This window comes from Mya arenaria, chromosome 5 (assembly GCF_026914265.1).
Source record: "Mya arenaria isolate MELC-2E11 chromosome 5, ASM2691426v1".
NCBI lineage: Eukaryota > Metazoa > Mollusca > Bivalvia > Myida > Myidae > Mya > Mya arenaria.
The window spans coordinates 5,266,949-5,286,450 of NC_069126.1; the positions used below are offsets into that span (position 1 = coordinate 5,266,949).

The 19,502-nt window shown below is 33.5% G+C and overlaps 1 protein-coding gene across 3 annotated transcripts in view; it reads right to left on the bottom strand.

The window, feature by feature from the left end:
* Positions 1-18,700, bottom strand: part of LOC128235009 (protein C-ets-1-like) — a 45,179-nt gene extending 26,479 nt beyond the window's left edge. For all 3 annotated transcript variants that reach the window (XM_052949683.1, XM_052949682.1, XM_052949681.1), the window contains exons 1-3: positions 18,493-18,700; positions 18,133-18,254; positions 8,787-8,922 (exon numbers count right to left, since the gene is read on the bottom strand). In XM_052949683.1, coding sequence (XP_052805643.1) covers positions 8,787-8,922; positions 18,133-18,252 — 256 coding nt within the window. In that variant the 5' untranslated portion in view covers positions 18,253-18,254; positions 18,493-18,700. The remainder of the gene's footprint in view (positions 1-8,786; positions 8,923-18,132; positions 18,255-18,492) is intronic.
* Between the last annotated feature and the right edge of the window lie 802 nt (positions 18,701-19,502).

The following is a 19,502-nucleotide window of genomic DNA, read 5'->3' on the forward strand; positions in this document are numbered from 1 at the left end:
GGAAATTTTGCGTCGTGAAAATGCGGAAATTGGGAAATTTTACAGTGAAAACAATAGCTGTCTAGTCTCCTGTGAATTAGGAAATGATTTAATATTAGTTTATTTTCCCTTTTAAAGACCCACAATGGCTGAAATATCAATCCTTGGGGTGTAAATATCTATTGCAATAAATCATGACAGATAATATTTTATACTCATCACTGAATGTGATGAAAATCAATGACTTCTGAGTTCAATTACCAAAAAATCTTCACATCACATAATTTATTAGGATGTTGAAAATGAACCAGTATAGGTAAAAAGAATTTTTAAAAAAAAAAAAAAAAAAAAAAAAAAAAATTTTTTTTTTTTTTGATTGGGATTTTTTTCTGAAGATTGGGAAAAATATCTTATATTTTGCTTTGGGAATGGGTCCGATAGTCGGACCCGTGGGTACTATAGAAAAAGCCCTGATACATATTTTATTATCCCCTTTAATTATGTTCACATACATGCAGTGGGCAGGTGAAAGTCAGTCCATGACTTTTATTGCAGATGCTATGCAGGATCCTATATTTGCTGCTGTACTCACTGTTAGTTGCTAAAATTAGCAGAAACCATAAAGTAATTGTAAAAGAATTAGAGTAACAAAGTGCTATGCCATAGTGATAAGAAAGTACATAAAGCTGTGGTAGTCAAGTCTTCTTCTGTGACGAGGTACAGGTGGCGTTTGCTGTTTGTGTTTTTTGCAATTCCATTGTGCTAGGAGCTGTATTGAAAGATCACATAAAAATCCACCCAGCCAACCTGACCTATACATAGATGACAGTAATCAAGTACTGTGGAAAAGCATTATGCCAAGAAAGTGCCGATCAGAAGAAATTTCAGATACAATCCAAGGCCATTAAAAGAAGTGCAAACATGAACTGCTTGGAGAAAATTAAGTGGGGAAAGAAGCTGCATCAGTGCCAAGTTTGTGACACCCCCACGAACCATCACACTGCGCTAATCCATCACCAACACTGCACACAGATTTCCCGGCAAGATAAACTGAAACAACTCAACCAAACTGGCTTGCTGTTGACTACAGGCTTGACTTCCACAGGCTGTGCTGTTGATAATGCAACCAGGACTCCTTGATAATATGCTGGCCACCTGTCACACCATGCATCTTACTGCAGTAATGTAAAACAATCCCTGTCTTTTATTTGGCAGACTAGCTAGATCTTCAGCAGATTTAGTATCATCAATTTTAGTCTTTTTGCACTATTATATTGGGAATAACTAATGAAGATCTGATTTTGTTTCCAAAGTTACCAGAATGACTAAATGGAAAAACCTTGAGCCATAAACAAACCTGATAAGCCCTCCTTGAATTTTTTCCCAGACTGCTTACGACAACAGTGACAAAGACTTGATTATAATGAGTCTCCCCAAATGACTTCAAGATTTTCGGGAAGTTTAATACATCAACTCAGTGAAGGTAGCACACTGTTATGTCTAAGAGGGTTTCTAGTGGTCCACCTGCTCTAACAAGAGCCATCAGGCAGATGACGATTCCAGCCCTGGGAATGTCATTACATCATCACTAGATATTCATTCACTGCCAAGTAGGTTTTTAATTCATTCATATTATCTGGGTCTGGAAAAAACATTTTGATAGCATGGTGCCTAGTAACCAAAAACAAAAGCCTACCCACTCCTACACACAGGGTACAGAAGGTAGAAAATTCAGTTCTCTATAATATGCAATAAAACATCGCTCAACCTGAGCTAATTTCTGACCACTGTGGGCAAGAGTGTACCTAGAATGCCAATATGTTCAGGCTTACATGGTCATCATGATTAATGTTGTCCTTTTGACACTTGAACTTTAGGGTTCAATTAAGGCCAAACTGAGGAACAAGCCTTCAGAGTAATTCATCAACATTTCTCAGCATTAGAAATTGAACATCAATTTCTCATGATATTTGTTTGGAAAGAGTTGCATGCTTCAGAAGTGTTTATATAACTGTGATTTTGATTTGTATTCCTTAATACATGCCATACAAGCATGTGTCTCACACCCATATTTCCAACAGTTTGCATGTTCCAAGAAAAACATGCACATCCGACATGTTATAAATACTGGCTCTTAACCTACTGAGTTTTAAAACTACTAAAAATGACACAACAAGCCTCAAACCCTGCAGAGTGGCGGTTTTCACTGTTTTTCTCACACGCCATTCAAGAGACTGATGATCTACTCTCTATCAATGAAATATGAAGTGGCACATGCACCATTTGCTTCCCATTACTACTCTCCCGAGCAATGGGTAACGGGAAGCACGTGCAACCAGTGCCTGCTTGGCAGGTGACGCCAATATTGCTTACACAGGTGAGGCACAAGGCAAAAATTTCATATTTACATAACATCTAAGATATATTTTTGCTCAATTTTTTTTTTTTTTGACATTTCAGTACACAAAGTGCTTTCTCAAAAATTAATGGATTCTGACGTTAAAATACATCTTTGAAGAAAAGAGGTAATTTGCAATGAGTTTAAAGAACAGTTTGAAGATTGCAATATCATCTAAAAGTTTAAAAACTGGCAGGCAGGTTCTTTGTGCCTTGACACTATACAGAGCAGGAGGCCGGATTTCAGGTCACCAGTATGACCATCCCATGTCAGGCTGACCATAACTTTACTAGGGTATTTTAGTATAAACCATCCTTTGGTGACAACTGAAATATTTTCCACTGAAAAGGCTCAAAAAGTTATCTGGACTGACATTATATTTTTATCATCACCATCATCATTGTTGGTTTCATCATTTTCATCGTCACCACCACCAACACCATCAGAATGAAAGCAACAGCAGCAGCAGCAGCAGTAATAGCAGCATCTGAATCAATGTTATCACTTATGCAAACACAGTACAGACTATGACACCATAAATAAATCATGTGTTAAGAACAAGTGGAAAAGACCTTGGCCAACAATTCAGATAAACAAGGTAACAACCTTAACATGCTCTCTTCACCATAAATTAGTCCTCTTTCCCAATGCACAACGTCAAGTGAGGCAACAACAATAATTAATATCATTAGCCATTATTAAAATAAATGCATACAATTATAAAGACAGTAAATATGAATGTTGAAGGTTTATTATCTGAGTTTTCCGGGTTGACCCAGAAAAGTCGCAGGAGCCAATCCCAGGCACGAGCTGGCAGATAAACAAACCAGTCTGTCGCTGCCGACATGGCCTGTCAACGTGAACGCAGTCTATGTTCATGATGTGATGTAATTAATTAATGCGGACAAACATTATACTTACATCATAAGAATTAATGTTCTGTCAGCATCAACCAACCTGGCCCATTATGTTTTGTGAAATAAGTACTAAGTAACGGGATTGCATTAATCTTGATTAAATAATGGGCAATAAATCATATTTTCCGTCGGATTATATAACATTTACAAAAAAAATCCCATTGTAAAAACTATCAGGTTTTTTTTTTTAAAGATTAATTTTACAAATATCATACTATAAAAAATTTAATGAACGTTTATGTTTGTAAATTTTGAAAATACGGAAATTGATCTAAATTAATGAAGTCTTTATGGATTGTGTTTTTTATTTAACATCAGTGAGGGCCAACTAATTGAATTCAAACCTTTATACCATATTACATGCTCTGATAGGCAAACAGATCTTTGTTTGAGGAATTGTATTTTTATGAGTGATCAAAATAAAAATGTCGCCATGAACATAAAACCACAATGAAAACATTTGCCCAATGAAAGGTAGCCTTTCAAACCATTATGTAAGTCTCCATGACAATGAAAACGTTAAAATCATTAAACAAATACTACTGAGTCACAGGCTGTTTTTGAATGGTAAAAACTGATTATATTACGCAAGGAAGCAGAATTACAATAGCACAATGCCATAGATATGATTACGTTCACGAACAATGAACGTCTGTCCCGTAACTCCTTAACTAAGCAACAAACGAAGGGAAGAAGTAAAATTAAACAAATTAGGGAGTGCCATTTACTATGTCACCATTGTTAGTATAAAACAACGAAATTTTGCCACAAAGCAAACGTTCTGACTTCCGTAAGAATATTGTTTTAGAAGCTAGTCTGTGAGTAATCATTTTAAGTAAAAGTCTAGGTTCCTTGTCTCTATATTTGACATGATTAACAAATTTGGAGACACAAAAAATATTTATAAAATGTAAATACTTTTTCTATTTATAAAACCAATTTTAAAAAATCCCAATTGATAAATTTAGATATTTGATCAGGAGAAATCTACCCTGAAATCCTATAAATCAACCTAGTCAGGTAAAACATTGTTCACACATCTAAAAAAACATTTAAAATAAATGTAAAATATAAAACTTTAAATGTTTTAGTAACTGTTAATCTAGAAGATGCTGCCTCTAGCAGGCAACAGCTACTAACAGTAAGCAGAAAGATGATACAAATTGTTTGGAATAGTAAAACGGAGATCAAAGGTTGACCAGCACATACACACAGACTTTGACCACTCCCTTGGCCACTGAAGAAAACAAAACACATCTTTATTTTGTATACATTGTATCAACTACAGGGCAATAAACAGTTCTCAGATGGTGCAAATGCTTTGAAGGCCATCTTCTCTTCCCTGATTCAAACAGATCAAATAACAAGAGTCATAAACGAACAAATCCTCCTTTTATATTACAACCATGAAAGATTGATAAAACAAATTTGGCTACAAGGGCTCCTCCTTTTATATTACAACCATGAAAGATTGATAAAACAAATTTGGCTACAAGGGCTTTGCCCCTATCTAGGTTTCAATTGATTCTAAAACCCCTGACCCCTGTTAAAATTGATGTCCAATCACTTTAAAATGATAAGCTTTGTCCATTAACTTGGAGAATTGACCCTACAGGGACCACGACTCTTTTTCTCAATGAAGATTTTCAATATCAAATTTGAATGAAAAAGAAATTAAGTTAAGCAACCTTGAAAGCCTTCTCATTTATCTGAACATTAGGGGCTGGACAATGAGTGCCCAGTTACTCCCTGAATGGAAATGTTATTCATGAATTAATGAAATTCACTCCACCATTCACAAAAAAAAATACACAATCAGATATCAAAAACTATCAATTTCTTGTCCATATAAATTAAAATCAGCAAAATGATTTTAGCCCCTACTTGAATGCCTGGCGCCAAAGTAAGTGACCCTTGAAAGTTTTTACACTATTTTGGTATAAATTTTCCAAATCTCATCAAATTTGTGAAATAATTGGTCATTGCAAAGAGTCTTCATCGAGATTTGGGCAGTACAAGGTTGCAATACTCTGTGGTTTAAATCAGTTTTGATCCCAGTAACTAGCACAAGTTGAATGACTGAGTTGAATGACTGTTGATGTGGAGCAGGGGGTACTATTAACCCTGCAGTGGAGTGATAAAGTCCAGTCAATCTCATAACCCAGCTGATATTATAATCATGCCTTTTTTCAGACAATAATAAGGAGTGGCCCACTGCTAACCAGTGCTACACCAGAACATAGACTGGCTCCTACCAGGTTGTGGTTAGACCATTAATAAAGTTGGAACACATATCTGGAGAAAGCCAAAGCATAGAACATTATTAACTGGCAGTCTGTATGCTGGTCTACTTGAGGTTGAATTATTTTTCTTACCATTTCATACAAATCCCCTTGTCAGTTTGATGTAAAATTTAAAAGGTGTATTTTCCTTAACCTCTGAATATTAGACAACTTGATCAAAAAAGGAGGGCCAGAACAATGAACTAATGCAAATTTGGTTCGAAATAATGCAAATATCATAAGAACAGTCAGCTTTAAGACTTTTTTCCATAAAATTAAATACTTACTTGTCACAAACATGTTCGCAGCCTTTGAATACAAAATAGGATTAACATTTTTTAGTGTTCATAAGCACTTACTGTTTAGAAGAGCAGAAATAAACACTTATTATTATGAAGATGTTCATGAATAGCAAGATTGTAGTTACAAAAGACAACTTTGGTACTGTTAGTGTATGGGAACAGGTAGAAATAAATGTCAAGATAAATAAGTGAACATGACCAGATATAACCTTGACATTTGAATGTTGATGAACTAAGCTTTAAAGTCACTTTGAAATAAAGTCTTGGTTAATGAATGTTTATTTCTGTCAAACAAATGAAGTCAAGTCATTTTTTAACTCTACAAGATGTTGTCCCAGAACATTATTCAATCACGTGGCTTGATTTTCAATTAATAAGAGTTGAGTTATAACCTATATTTAAAACAGTTAGCAGCATTGTTACATTGTTCATTTTTCACTGTTGATCAAGGGTCATAACTTATTAGTTACTTATGGGCTTTGTTTAACATGCATGTTTTGTTCTCAGTGAACCCCCCCCCCCTTTTGTGATGATATAATATCTTAAAAACTGTGTTAAGTACTGGCCAAAATTTAAATCTTTGAATCATAAAAATCCATTGATGCAACTAAAGGCCACAATACTGTAAGTTTGACAATACCTCAACTTTTTTCATAGAAAATCAGACAAACTCAAACAATGTCGGTTGGGTATGCCAGTCTATTTTGCCAGTGCTCTTCTACAGGTGGATAATCTGAGGTTTGTGGTTTATTGGCTGGAAGCCTGCATAACATCAGTGTAAGGTCACTGGGTCAAAGTGTCAGAATATTAACCAATCAGATCACAGATCAGCTGCTCATTCATGATTTCATCTTTTTGTTCAAACACAACCTGCGCTTGACATTTCAATCGGATCACATAATCTGGTATAAGATCATTTGAATATTCTTTGAAATTTCATAACTGGATTAAATATGCTTGTAACATTCATATTTAAACTTCCCTAAATGTAACCAAGATACCGTTATTCAATAAGCTATTTATAATACCACTTAAATCGGGAGTTGCCATGACAAACAAATTTACATTTTTATTTGACTATCAGTGATTGATAACAACTCGAGAACATTACAGTTTCTTTATAGCCAAAACCTCTCATTGTAAATGTTGGAGTTGATAAATTGCCTGACATAATTTTTGAAAAAAAAAAAAACATTTTGAAAAATAATAATACGCAAATTATAAAGACATTAATTACTCAGCAGTTGCCGGTTGGAACTTCTGAATCAGAACATTGGCAAGCATGTGTGATCATACTGTAAGGTTAGCAGACTTGTATGAATGAATTGTTCCACATAACTGTTACCAGAACCACCAAGTAATAATTATACCCTAGATTTTGGCATGAAACAAAAACATGTACAAGGTTGCCGGTAGTTCAGCATGTTATGGCGAGCCATGATCCAGAGACAACTAATTATAAACCTTATTACTTATATTAATATATCAGTACATCTTTGTTTATCAAATCTCTAAAAATGCTGGCCAACTATATGATAAACTGCAGTGTCAGGGTTCTCAATGAGAACAGGCTGCAGGCCAAAACAGATGGTTCAAATGACTTTAAGGCCAGTTCAAATATTTTTTTTGTAAAACATCAGGTATTGGACCAGTTCAACCAAAACTTATTGTGAATCATGAAGTGGGGTGGTACAGTCCATCTTGTGGCTGCTTTTATTTCCAGCTGACATAAAAAAACACCATGGAAAAATCCCTATGATACATCACTGGTAAAAAAAAACCTTTCAGTAACTTGAATTCAGGAGAATTATTTTCCTAACTCATCAAAATTTCATTTTAATAGACAACAAAAAACAACTATAATGATTCTCAGAATCAGAGGGAAGATACTGTAATATCTGATTATTATCATAATTCACATATTTTTTACTAGTAATTATATGTAAAACACTTATGAAACCATTTTTCTGTTCAAAAAGCGTTGCTGTGTGCATTCTTAAAATTGTCCTATCTCTACCTCGAGAAATGTTCCAATTTCAGCTATTTTAGGGACATAAAATTCAATCACATGAAATAGAAATGCAAATCACTGTTTACGGATCCATTACGTGACAATTTCAGCTGATTTTCATATTGTTTGCAGGTGATATAGCGATGTTATCTACCCCAAGAACCATCCATTATAGCAATTATCAGCAGAAATATGGACACAATTTCATTGAATTGATTATAATTGAGTGACAATGTCTTCTGAATCGATCAATGAACACTTGAATAAAGATATCACTCTGAAAATTGCGATACCTTGTCAAATTTTGACATGAAAAAGGTTCAAGTCCTGTTTATTACCTGATAATTGTTACCTCATTCAAACTGAGATTATATTACTAAAAACATGTATTTTTAGGTGAAAGGATTTATTTTTGCCCGGACAAAGCGTCAGTGAAAGCCTTTTGACCTGTCACCTTCCGATTCTGTACAACCCACCGTGGGATCTTAGTATGGCGAAACACTGAAATTAGCTAATAAATATTATATCACTAAAGGGACTATGAACTGATTACCATAATCTAATATTTGCTGAAAGAAAATGACATCTTACAGTAATATTAGGTACATGAAAACAGCCCAAATAGCACCTTCAAAAGAAAGGGAAAAGTACAGCGTTAATGAAACGGGAAAGGGAATGGTAAAAAGGTACAAATATCTGAATTCTATTATAACCTTCAACTGTCTTGTGGACAATAAAGTAGTACAAGTCTTGAAGTACAATGAATACCATTGAAAATATTTAAGGAGCTGAAGACAAACAAAAACTACAAGGGATGCTTTTGGTAAAACCAAATACTGAATGCAGGCAAAATCTAATTTTTCACACAATTTGGCTCTACATTTACATGAAACCCACCAGAGCAGTCATCAGAAAGGTCATCGAAGGATGGCACACGCTGAAGGTTGTTGAGGGTGGGGACGCGGTGGTCCTCGTTGCTTTCCTGGCGACGGTAAAACAGTGGGATCTCCCTAGTTACAGGGTCGTAGGTCACCTGAATTGAGAAAGAAACCGTTGTGGATTTTTCTAATTGAATATATTTCGCATATAGTTTGCTGTTTTGCTGAACTAAACATCTTTATGTACCCTACAGTTATGTTACATTTATTGCTGTATCAAAGGTTTTTATTTTCCTATGATTACAAATTACATGCATTGCTGTTTTAAATGTCTTTATTCTTATATGATTACGTTAGATGTATTGTTGTTTTGAACATCTTTATTTTCTATGATTATATTACATATATAATGCTGTATTGAATGCTTTTATGTAACATATATTGCTGTATTGAATTTCTTTATTCTTCTATGATTACATTACATATATTGCTGTATTGAATATCTTTATTCTTCTTTGATTACATTACATATATTGCTGTATTGAATGTCTTTATTCTTCTATGATTACATTACATATATTGCTGTATTGAATATCTTTATTCTTCTTTGATTACATTACATATATTGCTGTATTGAATGTCTTTATTCTTCTATGATTACATTACATATATTGCTGTATTGAATTTCTTTATTCTTCTATGATTACATTACATATATTGCTGTATTGAATATCTTTATTCTTCTTTGATTACATTACATATATTGCTGTATTGAATGTCTTTATTCTTCTATGATTACATTACATATATTGCTGTATTGAATGTCTTTATTCTTCTATGATTACATTACATATATTGCTGTATTGAATATCTTTAAAAAAATGTGTATTCTTCAGACACAGAGTAAAAACAGAAAATTGAGTAATGTGCCAATGAAAATGTCAAATTACCTGACTGATTTGAAATCGCTCTTCTCAACAAAGATACATGTGTTGATGTACAATATTATTGCCATGTGTTCATAAATAGTCAAGGTGTTTATTATACATGTATTATTTTTAGAATGGTGCTTGATATTAACAAAATATATCAGGGAGAGTTCAAGCAGAATTCCAATTATGAGAAATCATGACCAAAGGAACAATACCGTATTTTCTCGACTATAAGGCGATTCGCTTATAAGACGGCCCCCTAACTTTGCCCATGAAATCTGGTGCTTTTTGTTTCGACTCGCTTATAAGACGGGGTCAATTTTTAAGCAAATCTAAAATGCTAAAATTCTTCCTAATGTGTAAAAATGTTCAAGCTCAACGGACAATTATCGACTTTCGCGGTAACTGTTTTTGTTTTACTCAAAGAAAATGGCGGTCAACTGTGAGCTCTATATTTGGAGGTAGGTTAAAAATGAGTACATAAGTTTGCAGGACAGGTCGTTACTTTTCGAAATTGTAATAATTAATCAATAACAACATATGTTTGTTTTAGTTTATTTTTTTTTTGAAGACACCAATGAAGTTCTTCGGCAAAATAAATGGCTTCAATAACATAACTGCGAAAAGCCGAGGCATGAATAGGTGTTTGTTTAGCAATAATGCTTTAGACAATATTGTCCCTTGATTGGCGACGAACATAAAGGATTCATATTCGCATTGTCATTTGTTTGCTTAATCAAATTGACAGTTAGGTACCTACATCATATTAAGATTCCAATTTATTGATTTGAAATATCTGTCAAACTAATTATACTGACACGCACCATGAGAAAAAATGCAGATATAACGGTACACTGTGTGACGTCAGAGCACGCGCGGTGAAGAGATTTCGTGTTGTTGTTTACTTAATTGCCCCATACTTATATCAGCAGACGATAGACTGGATAGACGAATACCCTATGTAAAATTTAACTGATTTTGACTTGAATCTTTTTTTAATATTTTATCGACTCGCTTATAAGACGGGTCCCCTACTTTGGGGGTAAAAATCGGGACCCAATTTCCCCGTCTTATAGTCGAGAAAATACGGTACTATACATGAAAAAGTTACTCTAGTAATGAAAACTTGATTCTCCAGTTTAAATCATAACAACAGCTTTATTTCCTTGAAACATATACATGTCACCTTTAAGCATTGTACTCATGATAAAAAAGAATTCCACATCCTCTGATGAGCCTTCCATGTGTTTTAGTGTCTATGCTCATGCCTGTGCCAATGGGATCCCTGCTAGGATTCACAGTTAATTATTTAGAAAAATGCTGACAAACATAACCCCCAAATTTCTATTTAGTCATTAATTGGCTTTATAAAGTGGGTTATTTGGAAGATCTTGCATGCGCGCAGGCTAATTATAAGGCTCTGCACTCTACACTAAGAAAGTAAGGGCTTGTTTTTGGTCTGTGAATCAATTAAGTCGTTGCTGAGCTGCGTCCTGCCCACAGACTTAATTGTTGACACTATCTGTTCCAAAGATGTATATGAGGCAGACTAAAAATTCATCCCAAAAGGCCTATTATCAGCAGTTAGAATGTAACATACTTCTAAACCTAGATTTTTCACAGCATACTTAAGTAATTGTACTATTATTGACTAATACAACTGTACAGTACGACATTATCACATTGTCTCTGCAAAGAATGTCAGAACTTTTTTCTGGAACTCGGGTAATTACCCTAATGTGTCTCCATTGATTATCAATTAGTGGAAGATTGAGTATGTCACATTTTTATAGATTATTCCTATCTTAAGTTTCACAGATTCTTACAGTCACAAACATGAATGTGGGTCAACATGATTATGGATGTATTTAATAATTTGAAAAATAATGATATATAAAGCATGAAAATACATATGTTGTTTTCAGATGAATATTAGGTCAGTTAAAATTGGGAAAAAAATAAGTAAATTTTAAGTAAAATGAGTAGTAGCTTATCTGCTTCTTTATTGTTTGACTTAGGCCACACCAAATTAATAACTTGTTCATCGGATTTCCCGCACCTATTTCTTCAGAAAAGCAAAAAAAATATTTTTATTTTTTTATCACTTGCGCCCGCACCATCTAAAAAAAAAGTTTTTTTTTTTACGAGTGCCAATTTATTTAGTAGAATGTAGCCTTTTCCCTTATCACCGCGTTTTTCGATCGTAACAATTATCAATGCACCGGCTCAATCATGCAGCCGCATCAATTAGAGTATATGAACGATATAGACCGAGATACAAGCGTCTAGATGACCGAGACTAAAACACTTCCTGATTCTTGAAAATTACATCAACATTTCTACAAATGACAATTCTAACACCATTTAAAGTTTGATTAAATTTTGGACAAATGTGTTTGTTTTAATTTGGCTCCCGCTTAAAGTAAACGTATATATACTGGGCAAGGGTTGCTGAATTTTATCGTGAATGACAGTGAATTTGGTTCGGACATGTTTGACGGGAGTTCAGATGACCGTTACAGTGAAAAGACAGTCATCTTTACCTACTACACCTGTCCAGGTAAAACTTCAGGTGTGTATTTTAACTTCTTTGATGTTTTGCTGTTAATATAGCAAATATGATGTATTTTTTGTATTATTTGTTTCCTTCAAAAATATACATTTTATGATTTATGCATATTTGTTTTTATTTTGCTACAGATCAGAGTATAGTGTCTATTTAATTCATATGCAATGCATGTACATTAATAGAAAAATGAAGTTTGGCCAAGAAACGAGCACCACCTTTCTTGTGTTATCGTCAAACTGTTTCAGTAATGCATACTACATTATACTACAATGAACATTTATGTATAATATTGCTTATTAAAATTTCAGATTCCTCTGACGCAGCGTATCATGAAATTCCTGTCCCCATGAGGCAACGAGGGCGTGCTTGGGGTGGAGTCCTTGGTCGCCGATAAGTCAATGTTCGTGGACAGTAGGATGATGCTAAAAATTAACCTGACTGACATTCATGTGTGCTTCATGCAATCCCATGAGTTTTACCATTCAAACAAAAACATCAAACAAGCCAGATTGTGTATATTTTGTAAATATTAGTCAAAAAGGATAAAAAAAAAGGTGTCAGACTGTGTGATTGGAAAAGCTTTTAATCACACTTTGTGTTGCGAATAAATGTTTGTAGAATTTTTAGATGTTCATGTGTATATTTATACTATATATGGAAATTATTCAAGTGTTAAATATTTATGCCGATTGGTTTTTGTCTATGAAAAAATATTGCATATTCTTGTATTTTCTTGAAATATTGTTTTGCTATATATATGAAAATTGACACAATCAGTATTTGCAGTACAACATAAGTAAAAGTGTCTTTTGTATACATGTTAATGTTTTCTATTACTTGTATTAAATTTGAACAAGATATCTAAAAAAATTAAGGAAAATCTGCAAGTTTAAAAAAGATGGGCGTTAAATTCTGAGAAAGCCTAAAATCAATCTGGAGCTGGCTGGAATTTTCTGTGACATATTTTCAGCTGAAAAGGTTTACAATACGGTGTAGGTGTTTTGTAAATTCTTTTCTTCGAACTTAGATGGCTACCAATGCCAATCATGTAGTCAAAGCAAGAGTGATAGCTATAGTTTATATTTGATTGCAAATGACTATACAGTAAAACTGCGGTCGTTCGAACAAGCGGTCGTTCAAGAACCGTCTTTCCCTCGAGGTCGGAGCTTGGTCCCTAACTTTTTTCCTTCTATTTTCATATAAAATATACCTACGCTGCATCGAAACCTAATTATGTCAAAGTCGAGCAATACTCTCGGTCCCAAGTACACAAATCATGAACAAAACCTTATGGCTCCCTCGAGGTCATAATTCTACACTTTTTCCCGACCGCGTGTTCCATAATAACAATCAATTGCTAGGTATTAAAGTTTTCGCAAGTTATAAAAATTGCAATGACAGTTGAAAGGCAATTGATAAGGTGTGAAAAACTGTTTAACACTGTTAACGCATGACCGATATTAGTTTTAAAAGATAACTATGAGAAGTTAGTTGTGAGAAATGTAAATGAGTTATAAAAATATGAATAATGTATATTTAATATAAAATGTAAAAGAAATATCAATAAATCATTTTTTTTTACAAAATGGCCATATTCAAAAAGGAATTCTTTTCAGAGATTCCGATGTTGGATCGTTACCAAATCGATCCAACATCGGAATCTCTGAAAAGAATTCCTTTTTGTCACTTTGCTTTGCAATATGGCCATTTTGTAAAAAAAATTGATTTATTGATATTTCTTTTACATTTTATATTAAATATACATATAGTAAACGACAGCCTTTGAACATATGAGCGATTTCCACAATGCAACACATAATCGATGTCCTAGTAAACAGACTACTTCATACGTGAGATACACTGAAATATATTTCATAAAAGACTGGAGAATTGAAAATTGGGTCGTTCGAAACATCGGTTCCCTCGAGGTTTATGCTTGGTCCCCGGCGACCTCGAGCGATCACAGTTTTACTGTATTCATTTTGTGAGTTATTTTTCAAGTCACCTTGTCTAGTCATTTCCATGGCATGAGATATGACAATGTATTTTAATAGAGAATTATTTTTAACCAAGTTTTCCTAAGGAAAAGTGAAAAACCTAGTTAATAGATCTAGATATGCTATTGGACAGGCAGGTGGCTGCGACCACTGGCGCTTGTGTCCAGGCTTTAACTTAGCCATGCATAGGGTATTTTGAAAAAAAAAAAATTCAAAAAGGTTTAAAAAAACTGTGGTTTGGGTTCTCTCATTTATGAAATAGTTTAAAGAAATACATTTGCTTGATCTCAAATAGCATTTGTTTGATCTCAAAACTAATATTTGTATAGAATTATCTTTTAGTGTTATCATTCTTTCACTGGATGTCATCCTTGTACTGTTTACAATATCATTGTTTAGTTAATAAGTGAATAAAATGTGAGCAAAAGTGAGTTAAATGACTATATATATTTGTTCTCTCTTCGCTCGCTCCTCTTTTTTGCTAAATGCAAAACAAATATTTTTATTATTATTTTGCTCGCTCGCCCCATTATTTTTTGGAAAAAATCCGATGAACAAGTTATCAATTTGGTGTGGCCTTATCGAAAACCCTACAGTTTATAAACAAAATTAAAAAAACGCTAAAGTGTAGTTTTCAATTATTTTCTTCGTACATTTAACTTCAGGTTGCCAACTTGTCTGAATTTAGAAACATGAAACATTACTCCTAACTTTGCATGTCACATAGCACTGCAGTAAATATTTCTAATCAGTTGTAAAACGTCTGCAAGGCTACTTGATGCAAAGAAGCTGTTGTGTTGCTTCATGGCAAACCTGTGCCTGCCAAAGAGCACGTTTTTTCTTTTGGCATACACCACAATGTTTGTGTCTACTAAACTAAGTGGCACACTCAAGATTTTAAGTTTAATGAGTCCCACTTAAAATTATGACCAACTCTGGCACTGGAACATTTCTACTTTGTTTAAAATATGGATGTCGATGTTTTAGAAACAGGTTCAGCAAAGAAGTCTTTAAAATGACAGAGTAAATAGCGTAAATGAAGATGTCCACACACTTCCCTTTTACAAAATTGACAAAGATGATGTTCCTGTTGTTCACACTTCAATTTGAAAACCGGCAAGTTGGCTGAGTTTGAGTAAAATTGGTACAATTATCTGTAATTTATTATCCTGAGTTTTATTGCTATAGAACAGATTAACAACAATGTCAATTTATTTCATTAACCCAATGATCTAAATGAGGGAAACAGTTCTTTATATGAAGAAAATTAATTACCATCAGCCTCCATAAAACACCAGTGACATGAGTTACATGACATTGCCTTTGATGGTGTATGTTAGTGGGCTTTTCAATGTTTAAGTACACTAAAACAAGAAAGTTACATTATGATTTTCGTGAAAACATTTATAAGGGTCTTGAACAAGCTAAGCATTTCTCTGTCTTCAAAGATTTTTATTGTAGCATTTAATGTTAACAGAAAGCAACAAGTTAATATGATGTAAGAGAAGTTAAGTTTTTGTTTGAAACTTCTAACAGATACATGTATGGTCAACAGCAATAAGTTGAAATGAACCTAACATTTCCAAATATAACCCAAGAAATTTAAAAACTGCCCTGCATTTTTTTAAAAGAAAATTACAAGAAAGGTAAACAAGATTGTTTGGAGACCTTCATCTTAAACATTCTTGCAGATATTTGAGATTTACAATATTTGGATAACTTGATGTAAAAATATTCTTTATACTGATGATGTGTTTCTGTTCTTGATTTGAACCTATTATAATTGCGAAGCTCCCTATTACTTTCATTGAATTCCAGCAATAAAAGTAAACTCTGGAAAAAAACAACTGATGGGGCGGTCAGAGAGGTCAGATGGGACAATGACTAAAATAAACTGGTGGATGCAGCGTGTATTGTTACCTCAACAAACTCTTTGAGCAGCATATAATAAAATAATATAACATTTCCACAAAAGGGATAAATTCACATAATGGAAATGAAACCTTATCGGTAGCCCGAGGATACCAATTTTTCAGGACGACAACTTATTTCTTCCAGTTGGGTCGTCCAACAGGCCCTCGACTATTTATAAGTGTTTAATAAAAAAATATTTTGTTTACACTTATACGGAAGTAAAGCTAGTTATGAACCTAAACGGTATTGTTAAGGAACGACACACGTGAGTTTATGTAGAGTATGGTACAAGTTTTAATCTCAGAATAGACGCTTGCAATATTAAAGCTTACCGATCAATTTATTGACATTCCTCACTGTCACCTCTATCCCCACCTTAGATGTAATAAAGGACCTATTAAATTAGAATGTTGAGTTTGAGTGTGTTTTTTCCTCATTCTCAAAAATACCTGATAAGGCTACAAGATTTTTTCAGATTGGTAGTGCTGCTGGCTACCTGATGAAATGGGTAATGATCCAACCCTGGGAATTAAGCAGCAATGACCATAGACCTGTGATTAAATTTCAAATTGGTTTGGCTAATCTTTTTGTAAACTCTTGAGTGCTGAGAATCCCAGATTTATGCACATATTTCATGAAAAACAATCCATTATTGCCTGTAATTAAGACTACCGGGTACTAGTAACAGGCAAATACATGTCATATAATTATCCCATAACAAAATCGCTCAAAATGAACAGCCAGACTGCGCTGAACCTAAAATATAAGGGGCCATCCTATCAATGCCTATATCCTATGATGGGGTTTTCTTATGGATTGATCACATTATGAACATAGAAGTAGCTAGCCCTTCACGGTAATTTGCTCACTTGCCCGAGTTCATACTACATAAACACAAGAAAAAATGTGATCAAAACTTATTATTGCATTTTAAATAACTGTTCATTATGATTAAAAATCATAAATATTTTGGTAGTTGAACATTTGTCTTTAAAGAAAGTTAACTGATAACATATGTTTGCATGAAATAATAGCTGATATTTGTAACATTGTATATCATTGGTTAAATGATGTCGTGCTAAGTCAATCAGAGCACAATATCGAAAAATTATAAGATCCTAACTCCATGTATGATATACAATATGAGCATCAAAATTTCTCTATACTTGGTGCATGTAAATATAAATGAGACGAAGACTAAGCCCTTCTTGTTTCATTGGCAAGTCTAATTGATTTTGTAAGTATTTTTTTTAAATTTAATTTGTGACAGTTACCTACTGTACATTATTGACATTCATGATATTTAAATATTTTGTCTTACAATCATTGACAAGATGGCCCTTAAGTCATTTGGCTGCCACTGGCATGATTGGCAGTCAACAAGTGTGAATGCCAATGCAACAGGTTTACTTTAACTATGACTTCAATCTACCCAAATGTTCAGTGAACTGTTCTATGCATACAATGTACATGTAGTTCAGGCAGTTATAACCATGGCATCAGCTTGTGATTATGCTTTCTTTTTTCAATGATAATCAGACTAAATCCTGCATTTTCAGCCAATGAAGTTGCAGACAGGCAATCATTTATTACTAGGCCTCATTATTTACAATTTCATCTTTTGCTGGTGTTTGGTCTGCATACTGCCACTCATCCGATACACAAAATTTATACTGCTTCAGATTTTGCATTGACTATGTGTCAGCCAATGAGGTTGTATTCTAAGTCAGTTATATAAACTGAGGTAAAAAATCTTAATGATTAAGAAGAAGTTATAATATTCTTTATCATTAAGCTTTCATAAAAAGCTAAGAGTTTATATTAGTAAGATGACATGATTACTTCATTACTTCATGTTGATTCCTTCATGTCATCTTACTAACATGAACTCTTAGCTTTTTATGAAAGCTGTCAGAACTTTTTTTATGAATGGTTACGCGTAAGAATACATACCGTTTTAATAATTTGCAGCGGAGGGACAAACGTCTTTTTCGATGTCATTTTGTTCTTTTCACCGGAGAAAAAATCTTCTTGATCAAGGCAGTAGTCGAGATGCATCAAGTCGCAATCCATTTCTAAATAAATATGAAATGCATTCAAAAAACTACGAAACGATTTACCGCTTATAAAAATATTACCAACACTTGCTAAAATATAGTTCTTCAAATATAAACGTGATATTTAATCTATTTTACCTTATTTCAACAAAAACATGGTAAAAGACAGTACTTGATATGATTTATGTAAACAAAAACTATCTAACAGTATTGTCGTTGTTATTTTACAAAACACATGATGACCTATAAAACTCACCACAGCGTTGATTCAAGTTATGAATGAAAAACGATCTTTCCTCCACATCTAGTATCTGACAGCAGCTGTATTACTTCTCAGTCCAGTCAACAGTAATAAACAGACTGAATATACCAAGTTTTAAGCACTATGACATGTATCTTGCACAAAGTTTTGTCCAAACTTCGGTAAACGACTTCGGACAAAAGTTCTGCTGTGCAACATGACACCGTTTGCGCATGTCAACTGCATCTGTTCTCTGATTGGCTACTATGTTTTCATTCATAAAGAAAGTAGTACTATACTTACTACAATGAGTAAGTGGTATAGTGTGTTCTGTGGTTATCTCCCTTTTTACTTGCTGTATCAGCATTGTGAAAATATGAAGTGTCACAGCCTACAACATTGTTTATCATAATAGTATCAATTAGTATAATTGGTTCTTTCATAATAAAAGGGACTCACTCACAGATTGTGTTGGTAACATTTTTTAAATTTGTTGAAACCTGAGAGTCTGATAGTTTATTGGCCCAAGATTGAAAAGGGGTTATTTTACATACATTTATGAAAAACAAATAGCAATTGGCTTGATATAATTGTAATTCCAAGCCTAAATTAATCAATTTTTAAGCCAAATAGAGCTTTTTTCTGTCATGTTCATAAAAAACAAAGATAGCTGGTAGAGCTGTAATTCGATGATGTTTTTACATTTCATTTTGTTTGTATGCCACTCAAAAAAAGAAAGAATTAATATTGATGTTTTACCGTATAAAACATGATCGATTCCTTTTAAAAACTGTTTACAGTTATCTCACGCCCAGTCGGTATTAAGTGTGTTTTTCATGAGTGAGAGGTGACTTATGTATAAGTAATTATAAAATGATGTGATCAAGTATCGTTGAAAGGTGGCCATAATAAATGATTTTCATACATCATTTACCACTAAGAGTGAAATAATAGTACTGAAAAACTTTTACTGAAATATACATAATGAAATCTCATTAGGTTTTTTACCGAAATCCAGTACTTTA